Source organism: Arachis ipaensis, chromosome B8, assembly GCF_059453495.1.
Source record: "Arachis ipaensis isolate K30076 ecotype BB chromosome B8, ASM5945349v1, whole genome shotgun sequence".
NCBI lineage: Eukaryota > Viridiplantae > Streptophyta > Magnoliopsida > Fabales > Fabaceae > Arachis > Arachis ipaensis.
This window is the reverse complement of record NC_142443.1, coordinates 103,183,432-103,195,215: the sequence shown is the minus strand read 5'-3', so window position 1 is coordinate 103,195,215 and position 11,784 is coordinate 103,183,432. Positions and strand designations below refer to the sequence as shown.

At 30.0% G+C, this 11,784-nt stretch overlaps 1 protein-coding gene across 1 annotated transcript; it reads right to left on the bottom strand.

Moving 5' to 3' along the window:
* Positions 1 to 388: 388 nt before the first annotated feature.
* On the bottom strand, positions 389 to 11,107 carry LOC110265637 (uncharacterized). Its single transcript, XM_088495684.1, has 6 exons — positions 11,069 to 11,107; positions 9,157 to 9,240; positions 1,579 to 1,679; positions 1,334 to 1,443; positions 569 to 687; positions 389 to 491 (listed from the first exon to the last, which is right to left on the bottom strand). Exons 1-6 carry the CDS (start codon positions 11,105 to 11,107, stop codon positions 462 to 464), a joined length of 483 nt encoding a protein of 160 aa, XP_088351810.1. The 3' UTR covers positions 389 to 461.
* Between the last annotated feature and the right edge of the window lie 677 nt (positions 11,108 to 11,784).

The following is an 11,784-nucleotide window of genomic DNA, read 5'->3' as shown; positions in this document are numbered from 1 at the left end:
TGAAGTTCATCACTCCATGGGAAATATCAGGAGCTTAGCAACTAGTAAAAAATACAATATAGTAATAGCTAGCATGTTCTCCATATTTCATAGGAGTATGATATCAGGTCAAAGAAAAACTTAACTTCGTAACTGAAGAATTAATTACAAAAATACTTCATAAACTAATATTGGACACTGGATATTGATAAACTGAAGAATCTAGCAGCTATCAATAGACCAATCGGTACAGTATCGCTATTTGCCACATGCACTAAAGAGAGACATAAATAAAACCTGAAAGTTTATTTCGGCATTTTATTGAACACAAAACTGGCAGCCCATAAATCAATACATACTTAGTAGACTTACTAATTTTCAGATTAATGATTGTACAAAATTTAGGCGAGCCACTATATCAAAATATAGACAATAGATACTATATAACTACTCGATGACTGGATAAGTTTTCAAACCTGAATCTAGCTTCGGAGTTGACCCAGCTTGAATTCCTGGTAATCAAACCAAATTAGAATGACATATTATAGGTTACAGCACTTCTAAAAAGAAAAGCAACAATAAAAATTACCTGTTCCTGTAAAGCCTCTCTCAGATGAGATACAAGGCTAGCTCTAGATGATTCTATAGCTGTTAGTTGCTCAATGAAGTCCCTAAGTATGACATTATGTCCCTGGAGTTCATCTACTACTGCAGATCCACGGAATTGCCGTACTCATTAAAGATTAAATAAGTAAGGAATATCCAAATAAGATGAAATCAACAAGACTCCCATTAAACACATTACCTAATAGTCTACTTACATTACAACTAATACACAAGCTGCTTGGATGAAAGTGTAATATCAAATAAATACAGGGAGTGTATTAAATAAAATAAAATAAATTAAAAAAGATGAAAATAATAATAATAAAAAAATATTTTCTAGTTGTTCAGACTTCAGATCCTTTGTTTCTATAAGGCAGTCACTTGAACAAAATCCATTTGATCCTAAACGATTGTCTAATTTTAATTACGCACATGAATTGAAAAAATAATAACAAATCTTATGGTTTTATATATAGATTAAAACACTCCAACCAAGCTCGTAAGTTAAAAACACACATCAAAGACACATTAATTAGGCATCATCCAAATTGCAGATTCCTTTATCATCTCACATCTTAAATTGAAAATAAAAATAAACCAAACGACAGTTCAATTGACGACACATAGCTTCAGTTGCATGAACAAGAATTAGCATTAATAGCAGAAAACTAAATTCGAAGCTTAAGAACTGGAACCGCAAGATCTAAAACAGTTAAAATAATGAGTAATGCAAACGCGAAGATCTAACTTGTAAGAGAATGAAATGAAGGAGTTGTAAGAGAGAGCACAATAAATTGAAGCTGCGAACGAGTCGACTCGGCGATATCTGAAGGAGCAGATCGGAGCTGCAAGAAGGATCTGAGTCAAAGAGCGAGTTCGTGAGCCCTAAATCGAAAATGAGAGAGAAAGATAGAAAGCGATAGGTATGAGCCTTTCTCTTCTCTGAACAACATAGAAAGTGATAGAAGGATCTGAGTCAAAGAGCACAATTACTTGATCTGAACTGCGGCGGCGAGGGCGGCAGTGACCGCTACAGCGAGCTTCGGCGGTGAGGTTAGGCTCTCTCTTTTCTGAGACCTCTTTCTTTGGTTTCTCTGAATCTCTTATTTCTTTAGTTTAGATACAAAATTATTTTAATAAAAATAATACTAGCCATAATTTTATGGCCACTAAAAATATTTTATTAAAAAGGTAGTGATAGTAATAATAATAATTGTCATTACAATATAATTTTAATAAGAATAATACAGACCATAATTTTATAACCATTAAAATTTTTTCATTAAAAAATATTTTAATGATATAATACTAGTCATAACTCTATGGCCACTAAAAATTTTTTACAAACAAAATTTTTTTTGTATTTATTAGTGACAATAAAGACAATTACCATTATAAGATATAGTAGTAATGACAAATATATAATTGCCGCAAAAACATAACTTAAATTAAGGAATTAATGGCTATTATGTTATTGCCACTAAAAGTTTGTCACTAAAACATATTTTTTTGTAGTGTTGAAATATTATAGCTATTATCCTATAAAAAAATATAATACACAATGGAACTCAATCAAAATAAAAGTTTTTCTTTTTAGGACTATAAAAATATAGTTTCTAATAATAAAAAACTCTACATAAATTATTAGAAAAGTATGGTAATAAAATAGACTAAATCTCTACCGTGATCTCTGAGATTCACATTTTTTTTCATTTTAGTTTCTTAGATTTAAAATCCACTATACTGGTCTCCAAGATCCAACTCTAGGCACCATATTGGTCCATAAATCCTTTCTTACACCAAATAAGTGAACAAAATACTGTGCTACCTTTGACTTGTCACCCTGGACACAGGGCTAAACAGCGTCGTTTCGTTTTGTCATTTAAAAAAAACAAAAACAAAAATATAAAAAAGAATTTATATGATGCGCAAATCGTTTTATCTTTTCTTATTTTCAAAACGACCTCATTTTTTTCTATTTAAGTGCCAAAATAAAACGATGCTATTTAGCCAAATAATTCCAAGAAAAATCGAAAAGGAGGATACAAATTAAAATAGCAACAAAATTTTTAAATATTTCTGTAAGGAAAAAACAACATAATCACTTGAAATATACTGGAACCAATATAAAAATAATAATAAAAAATATAGAAATTAATTCACATGGTAAAAAACCTAATCCTATTTTAAACCCAGCAAAAAATATCATCCATTTTTAAACTATCATAGAGACTTTAAGAAGAAAACTTACCCCAAATCTAAAAAATCAAAGATAGGTACTAAAATGGGACTACTTGAAAAAAAATTAAAAAATATCAAGCCAAAAACAATAGCATTTACAACTAAACATTATCAAATAGAACAACGCCAAAAAATAGACAATATATTAGGGAAAAAAAATTTAAACATCATTACTTACCTACTATAACCTAACATAGTCCAAAAATTTAACCGCTAAGAAGAGAAGAAAAAATAGTCATGAAAAATGGATAATCACCCACAAAAAAGAGGACACAATTAAATAGAGTGAAAAAATTTTTACATAAAAAAAATAAAATTAAAAAAAAACCCAAAATATAAGCAGATCAAAATGGAAGAGATATATTCTTTGTTTTAGAAAGAATGCAAAAGTTCTAATCTAAACAAAAAACCATGTCTATTAGCACCAGAGACAAAAATAATTCCAAAAAGTTTATACTATTCAAACATAAACAAATCATATAAATGCAAACCTTAAAAATCTCCATGCAAAAACATCAGATTTGCACTAAGAAAAAGATGCTTCTTAATGTTCACTGCTAATAGGATCAGAATATGAAACTAAATTCTGTTCTACAATCATGTACAATATCAATATTAGATGTCACTGAATTTTGTTTTTTCTTTAGAAAAAGTAAAAAATTTATGGTTAAAACTAAACATAAGATGATAACATCAATATTGTAACCAAAGTTTCATGTAAAACACGGTATTAGAATATTAGTCAAGCTCACCCATATCATCTGAAAGCATTACATGCGCAGGTATATAGCCTTGGCTTTAAACTTTGTACTATTTTTACAACCCATTTGCAATTAAAAATTTCAAGGACATTTGTTGTATACTCTAAAAATATGAAGAAAGGAATGACTTAAAGATAATGAAAATGGATAAGAACGCTAAAAATTTCATGCATTTCCAGCATCAGGTAAATTCGGAGTCTGACTTTAAGTAATTTTTTTAAGGTTAATACTCAAATTAGTCTCTGAAAGATCACGCGATCTTTATTTTTGTCCCCAAATGATTTTTTTAATCAAATTAGTTCCTGAAAGATAAAATATAAGTCAAATTAGTCATTCCGTCAGTTGAATGATGAGGTGTCACGTGAAGTGCCACGTGGCATGCCACGTGGCAGGTCAGTTGACATGTAAAAAAGTTTTTTATAGTCAAAATAGTCCTTGAAAATTTAGACGTAAGTCATTTTCATCCCTCAAATTTTAAAAATTAGTCAAATTAGTTCTTATATAATTTTTTTATAATATTAAATTTAAAATATTTTTTGATACTACTAATTTTAATATTATTTTTTAAACTTTAATAAATAAAATTCTCTTTACATAAAATAATAAAAATAATTAAATTTTTATAAAGTTATTTTGTCATTTGTATTTTAAAATTTTACATTTTCAAATTGTAATTTTTTATGTGAATTTTTTTATATTATTTAAATGAGTTTATCAAATTATTGTTGATTATATATTTAAAAATTCAATATTTTTAAATTTTACTAAATAATATAGTAATTATTTTAAATTTTAAATCTTTTAAATTTTTTAAAATTATAATTTTTATTATTGTTTAATTTATATAGTAAAACTCAATAATTGAAAACTGATTTATGGAATCACTTTTTGAATCTTAATATTCTAATATAATTTTTTAAATATTTCATTTAAAACAAAAAGAATTTTATTTTAATACGAAACATATCTATTTATATAATGTACTAGTGTGGAGTAGCCTATGTTATGCATAGGTATAATGTTTTCTATTTTATTTTATCTTATTGATTTGTGAAATTAAAATAGAAAACATAAAGGTTCACAAAGGTTAGGATATAAATAAGTGAATATATGGTTCACAAAGGGATTCAGAACTAGAATTCGTTCAGCATCTCATTAGTTTTATTTTATTTTCTTCTTTATCATGAGTAACTAAACCTCTTTAGTTAAAGGTTAGGAACTATGTTTAATTTTTCATCGATTGGTAATCTAACTATTTCTTTCATTTTGATTTATGCATTTATATTTTTTTAAGATTGAGTCTCGTTCTTCATCTTTAATGGTTGAAAATATTATAATCCTGTCTTGGATTTTATTATTACTTTAAAAAATTTAATATCAAAATTAGTGTAAAATTCTTTCTCATAATTTTCAACTTGACTAAGAATAGTATTTTAAAAGTTGTACGGCGTTGAATCAAAATTGTGGTTAACCTCATTGCTTAGTTAGTTGACCAAAGAGAAATTGAATAGCCAAAAAATTAGAATTTAATTATATATGATTTATCGTAATATTTTTGCATGAATCAAAGTGAAAAAACATGATAATTTTTTTTTCTAAAAGTTAAACATCTCTAAAACCTTTAACATTCTTTAATCACTTTTTTTTTCTTCAATTTCATAAGCATTTATTCATTCACACTAACATTCTCCTTCACTGTTGTTTATTATTTGAAGATTCATATTCTTCCTTTTGCAAATGTCCGATCTTCTAATTAGAAGTTACTTAATTCAATCCTTTAATCTTTGTTGGAATGATATTCACTCACCATGATATTATTTGGAACGATTTAATGCATTTGCCAATATTCGAACATATTAAATTTTTGACTCATCATATATATATATATATATATTCTTGGATTATTAAATTTTAGTCATGATGGTTATTTCTTTATATGTTAATAAATTTTTTAGTGCAACTATTAATATTTTATTGGATTGTTTTTGTACATTAATAATTTAAAATTATACATAAATTAAGTCACTCTTTATTATTGTTTACAATAATTTTAAATAATTGATTAAAATAATTGTCATATCTTAAATTATTTTGTATAAATATTTTATTTAATGTCAATAAATTTTTTTATTACAACTAATAGTCTTTTAAAAAAATTTAATTTTTGTGTATTAATAATTGAAAAATACTATTTATAATTAGCAGTATTTTTTAATTTAATTATTGAATTTTTTTAGTTATACTGGGAGCTAATAAAATTAAAGTTATAAACTGAAAAAAATAAATTTCATATTAAAAACTTTAAAAATATCATATCCAAGTTTAATAGACGTAATAAATAAATTGAGGTAATCATTCAAATTTTTCTAAAACTAATCTAACCAAATACAAATACTAGAATTAAACTATTTAAATAATATTTAAGCGATTTAAATCTAGACTTTAGGAACACATAAATTAGAGTAATTTTCATAAGGATAACTAACTGAAATAATGTCATCAGTTTGACCATTTAGAATCTGTGTAAATTCAAACAATCCTCTTGTTAAATAAGCTTTATCAATTGCTATCCATCTAATACGATAAGGTATAGAATAGCCACACTAAGAAATCAAATTGACCTTTTTTCTCATCAATGACATTACATTAATGCACCAGAAGGGAGATAATTTCTGAAAAAAATCACAATACGTTAGAAAAATATTTTTTAATAAAAAAATTTCAAAAGATGGAATTTTAAACACGATATTAATCTTTTAAATTGTATTTCCAAGGCTAACACAATTATTTAAAAATTGAACCTAAGTTAAAGAAACTCAATCTCATTATATGCTCTATTTTAAAGATTTTCTAGCAGACATAGAAAGTATGAAGAGGATAGAATTTGAACTTAGCCTATAAAACTCCTTAAAAACAATTGCTTATTGAAAAACCTAACTTCACCCACATTGTAAGCTCCGAAAAAATTTAACTAGTAAATTGATTAATTAAAGACTGTGTTAATTGGGATTAAGGCATTCGAAATATGTAAAAATATTAGAATCTATAATTTAAAAATTTAACGGTAAAATTTGAATTAAGAAAATTAAATTGAGCGCAAAAATATAATTATTTTGGAAAAAACGTGTACTGGCATTAAAATTATCTGTATCGGCTTAAATTTGTTCAGTACTGCGAGTGAGAAAAATTAAAAATGTAAAAATAATAAAGAAAAATATTTAGAATGGAACCTAAGCACTTATCTTAAAGGTTTTGGTCCAAAGTTGGGCCACACTTGGGCCCAAGTCCAAGTATATAACACCCCACCCTTAATGAATTTTCAGCACTCCCCTTTCCCATTTGAGAGAGAGCAATGTTGGAGAAGAGAGGGAAGAGAGAAACCATGCCCTAACCCTATTATTCATCACCATCTTCATTTGCTTATAACTTTTACTCTAGAGCTTCGATCGCCGCATCGTTTACGGCCACGCAAAGTTTATCTCCTCCTCTTCAATTCTATCCAATTATTTTGGTAAGTAACTCAAAATTCTAGTTCCAGTTTCTTATTCAAACTTGATTTCGTGTTTTGAGTTTGGGTATTGAGAATTTTTGGTGATTTTGATGTTATAAGAGTTCTTTAACTTGTGTTCTTGGTGATTTTCATCACAAATTTTAGTGGATAAAGGTAAGGACCTCCTTTTTCCTCTTGGTTCATTAATTTATATGAGCCTTAGTTTTAACATTGTGCCAAGTTGTATGATACGATGTTAGATTGAGTAATTCAAAGTTTGACTTGGTGAAGTTTTGGAGTTTGAACTTGGACATTGGTGTGAGCCAATTTGAGAGAAATTAAAAAAAAGTTTAGAAGTTTGAAATTTGCAACATTAAGTTATGAGTTTCAGTTTCGGATAAATACCATGTAATGTGACATGAAATCCTAAGCTAATGGACCTAGGATTATTGTTGAATTGTTGTGGTTGATTTTTTGGTGTAGTAAAAATTATGATATGTTGGATATCGATTGTTAGTTGTTGTTATGAATTGTGAATCTAATTGTTGTTGAGTTTGGATATGAGATTGTGGAATTATTTCTTATTATGGCAAGTGATACGAAAATTGGGTCGGAGGTCATGATAGGGTGAGGAATCCCTTTCTTGGTAAGTTGAGGTAAGTGATAGTGTGGTTATGTTGTGATTGATGAATTGATGATGTTGAATTGGATAATTGATCTAATTTGGTTGTGGATTGTAAATGTATGAATGTGTATGCTAAAGGTTTAATCGGTTGATTAGGTGTTGGAATGGTTGGAAAGGGTAGAGAATTTGACATATGTATGTTGAGTATGTTTAGCAAAGATTTTAAACTGAATTGGATTGAGGAATTGGTCAAATGGAACATTTGTGGAATTTGGTAAAAATAAATTTTTAGCCAATTTCGATGGGCCATAACTTGGTGTTTGAAGTTCAAATTTGAACAAAATTTATCTTAAATTAAAGCTAGTGGAAAGATCTTTAAAATCATCTAAGAATGAGGGAAAACAAACTTTTGTAGAGAAAGTTATGAATGATTAAAAATTGGAGTTTAAAAACTAAAATCTGAATGTTGCAGAAAACCATACGCATGAGGAGTATTACAGAATTGAAAGAGTTTCGTGTGCATACCATGCGTATGCACAAAAGTCAAATCATGCGTACGCATAACCCATGTGTTCGCACGACTTGCATTTCAGAATTGAACAATTTTCGTGCGCGTTTCTGCGCGTACGCACAAAAGTGAATTCGTGCATATGCACAACTGTCCTATATTTTAGAAAATATTAATTTTAACTATTTTTGCCTATCCAATCTACCTTTTCACCTCTGTAACCCCCTGTTTAAGGTCCGGAAACTAGTTTTTAGGCTCTGGAATGAGTGAGAGTATATTGAAGGCATTAAATTGAATTATTCCCGAATAGACGCTTGGTTAAATTGGATGACATAGTTGTGAGGATGGTGATTCATTCTGCTCGCGGTGAAGACAGTGGTATTATTCCGCTCACGAGTTAATGGAGTTGATAAATGATAAAAAATGAACCTAAGCTTGATAAATTGATAATCAATTGGCGCTGAGGAGGTTGAGAATTCCCTTCGGTTATACGTTTATACATACATATATATGGAGATTATGAATTGATTATAATTGAAGTGTGACGGACACTATGTAACACCCTACTACACAGAACGCTTGAGTCGTAAAGCAGAAGTGGCGAGGTATTACGATATATATGTATAATAATTAAAAGAATATAATATACGAGGAGTCTTGAAGGATGGGTAAAGCAAGATCGTGAAAATTAAAAGCACAACGCTCAGAAATAATGTTTACTAGCGTAAGAAGAGCGAAGAGATACCTATATATACATGTAAGGGGAGAAGGTCAATAAATACAAAATATTCAAGCTCCGGGCTCAACCTGCGAAGTTAAGACTTGCCAGAGTATATATATATAATCCCAAGTCTCCCAAAATTACTTAAAATAAACACCTAGTTCTCCATGAAACCTTTATGAGGTACAAAAGTAAAACATGCACTAGGGAGAAGTCTAAACGTACATATACATAATAAAACACAATAGACAAAGTCCCAGCTTCACTTGCAACATGAAACTCTAGACGCTCACCGAGGCGCATCTCGACCTGCATATGAAAAACAACAATATTATATGGGATGAGAACCGAGGGTTCTCAGTATGGTTAAGGTGCCCACATACATAACATATAAGGTCCCGGAAAAGCCAGAAGTGATCCTAGAACTCCGAAACTCAAATTATAAATCTCAAAACTATAATTTTAAACCACAAGTAAGGTAGGTCATCTAAGGATATTAAAGTTCTAACTCAATCATAACTTATCCTCTTGGTTTCTCACCTCCCTCCAACCCTCTTGAACTCTGGTGCACAGACAAACAAAACAGACAAGACAAGCACATACAGAAAGCATATACAACAAGTAGGCAATTAGCAATTAACATGAATAAATAATTAAGCAAGCCAAGACAATGCACACTCAAACAAAATATACAAATACACATGATGCATGCCTACCCTACGGCTGATGAGTCTCATTTGTCGGTTATATATCCGAACCCGACATCTCCTTGTAGCTAACTGTGGACAGAACACCACAACATGGAACATGTATTACTCGTCTCCCCATGCCGGTGTTTCACCCAATCCAGAATAGGTATTACTCGTCTACTCAGGTAGATGGCTCAAACCATAACCCGGGTAGGAATTACTTGTCTATCCACAGGCCATGACTCGGATAGGAATTACTCGTCTACCCATAAAATCACATCTCGAATAGGAATTACTCGTCTATCCTCAAAATCTCATCTTGGATAGGAATTACTCATTTATCTACAAAAGCATAACTCGGATAGGGATTACTCGTCTATCTTCCAAAATATTATCCATAATCTCAACATTCAAAAATATATTTATACATAATTTCTCATCAAACTCCATAAGCTACTTCTCAAGCTCATACTCACCACTTCACCGCCTTTCTTCACTTCCAATTTACCTCACATTCCTAGTGCAAATCCCCTTCATCGTACTACTATAACTCAATTTTGGGGTCTTAGATAGTAAAAATAGAGGTTTAGAGGTTCAAAACCATGTTTAAATCATAAAACATAAGTTGTTGAAAAAACAGGGTGTGTGTGCGCACACCGCTCGTGCGTACGCATAAGCCAAAACACAGCCCATGTTCGGTGCGTGCGCACATGCACCAGCACTTTCAAAAATTCTGTAACTTAACTAAATCAGTTTTCTGCACCCGTTTTTTGAAGTCCATAACTTCCTCTACAAAATTTTGATTTGCACAAACTTTATACCGTTTTAAAGTCCTTGAAATTATCTTTAATTTGAAAATAGTTTCATTCAAAACCAAAATTTGAGGCTCAAGTTATAGACCGCCAAATTTCGTTCAAAATCGTGTTTTTCATAAAAAACACCATCCTTTATTTTTACCACATTTTCCAACTCAAACTAACATTCCAGGTTTTTAACTAACCCAAAACAAGCTAAATTCAATCTCGGCCCTTCTCATACATTTCACAACCCACCAATATACTTACTCATCAACTTCAACCCCAAGAATTCATAACCAAACATAATTCCATACTCAAACATTAAAATAGCATCATTATTCATTCAATACATTATCTCATCAACCTTCCACCACACTTATATCATTAATCAACACAACAATAATCCACATTCAACCAACACAACATAACTTATAATCAATTTTATAATCAATCCTCAACATTCACATTCTCAATCCCAACAATCCAAAATCACACAATATATTTTAATTCACTCATTAATCATCAACATGTCAACAACCATTATTATTCGATACTCATCAAACACATAATCCATCACATACCAACTCAATCACCCTTCATACCCAATTCATATACCACTTATGCATTTCAACAATAATCCATTCGACTTACCCGGTCCACGGCCTCTGGCCCAATGTCCTCGTCAATCATCTTTCATAACTCTACCATATTCACATACATATATTAATTCTCAAATTCATAGTACACATATACATATTAGTTCCTTAATAACCTCAAAAACTAAACATTCAATCCAAACTTATCCTATGGCCATCTAGCCTAAGTTTTCACGACACATTACATATTATATACGAGAAACCAAAACCATATCTTGGCCGATTCCTCGTAAAACCCAAAGACACCTCAAGGTCAACGTTCTTCAAGAGTCCACAATTCTAAAGCCACTCCGAACTGAATTTTCAGCCACCAAGGTCAAACAACCAAGCTCCCAACATTATCAATATACTCCAATTCAATATTATTCAATTTAATTCCACAACATAACACTTTAATCAACATTCAAGCTTTCTAATTCACTAAACAACAAGAAGTTTGGGATCCTCATCTTACTCATGCCTCAACTAAACAAAATTCGCTAATTTCTGCGAGCTAATTCGAACCTAAGACACTAAAATTATATAAATTATCAATTCCAACTCCCCTCAAATTCGAAACTGAGAAGGGAATATTTGGGTAAAAAAATGAATTCCTAATCAAATTATTCTATGGGTTTTGTAGAGGGTTCTGAGATGAACGCGTAGCTGCTGACAGCTTGTCAATTGGAGCTCCAGATTGAAAGTTACGATGAAATGAAATTGGACCAAGGG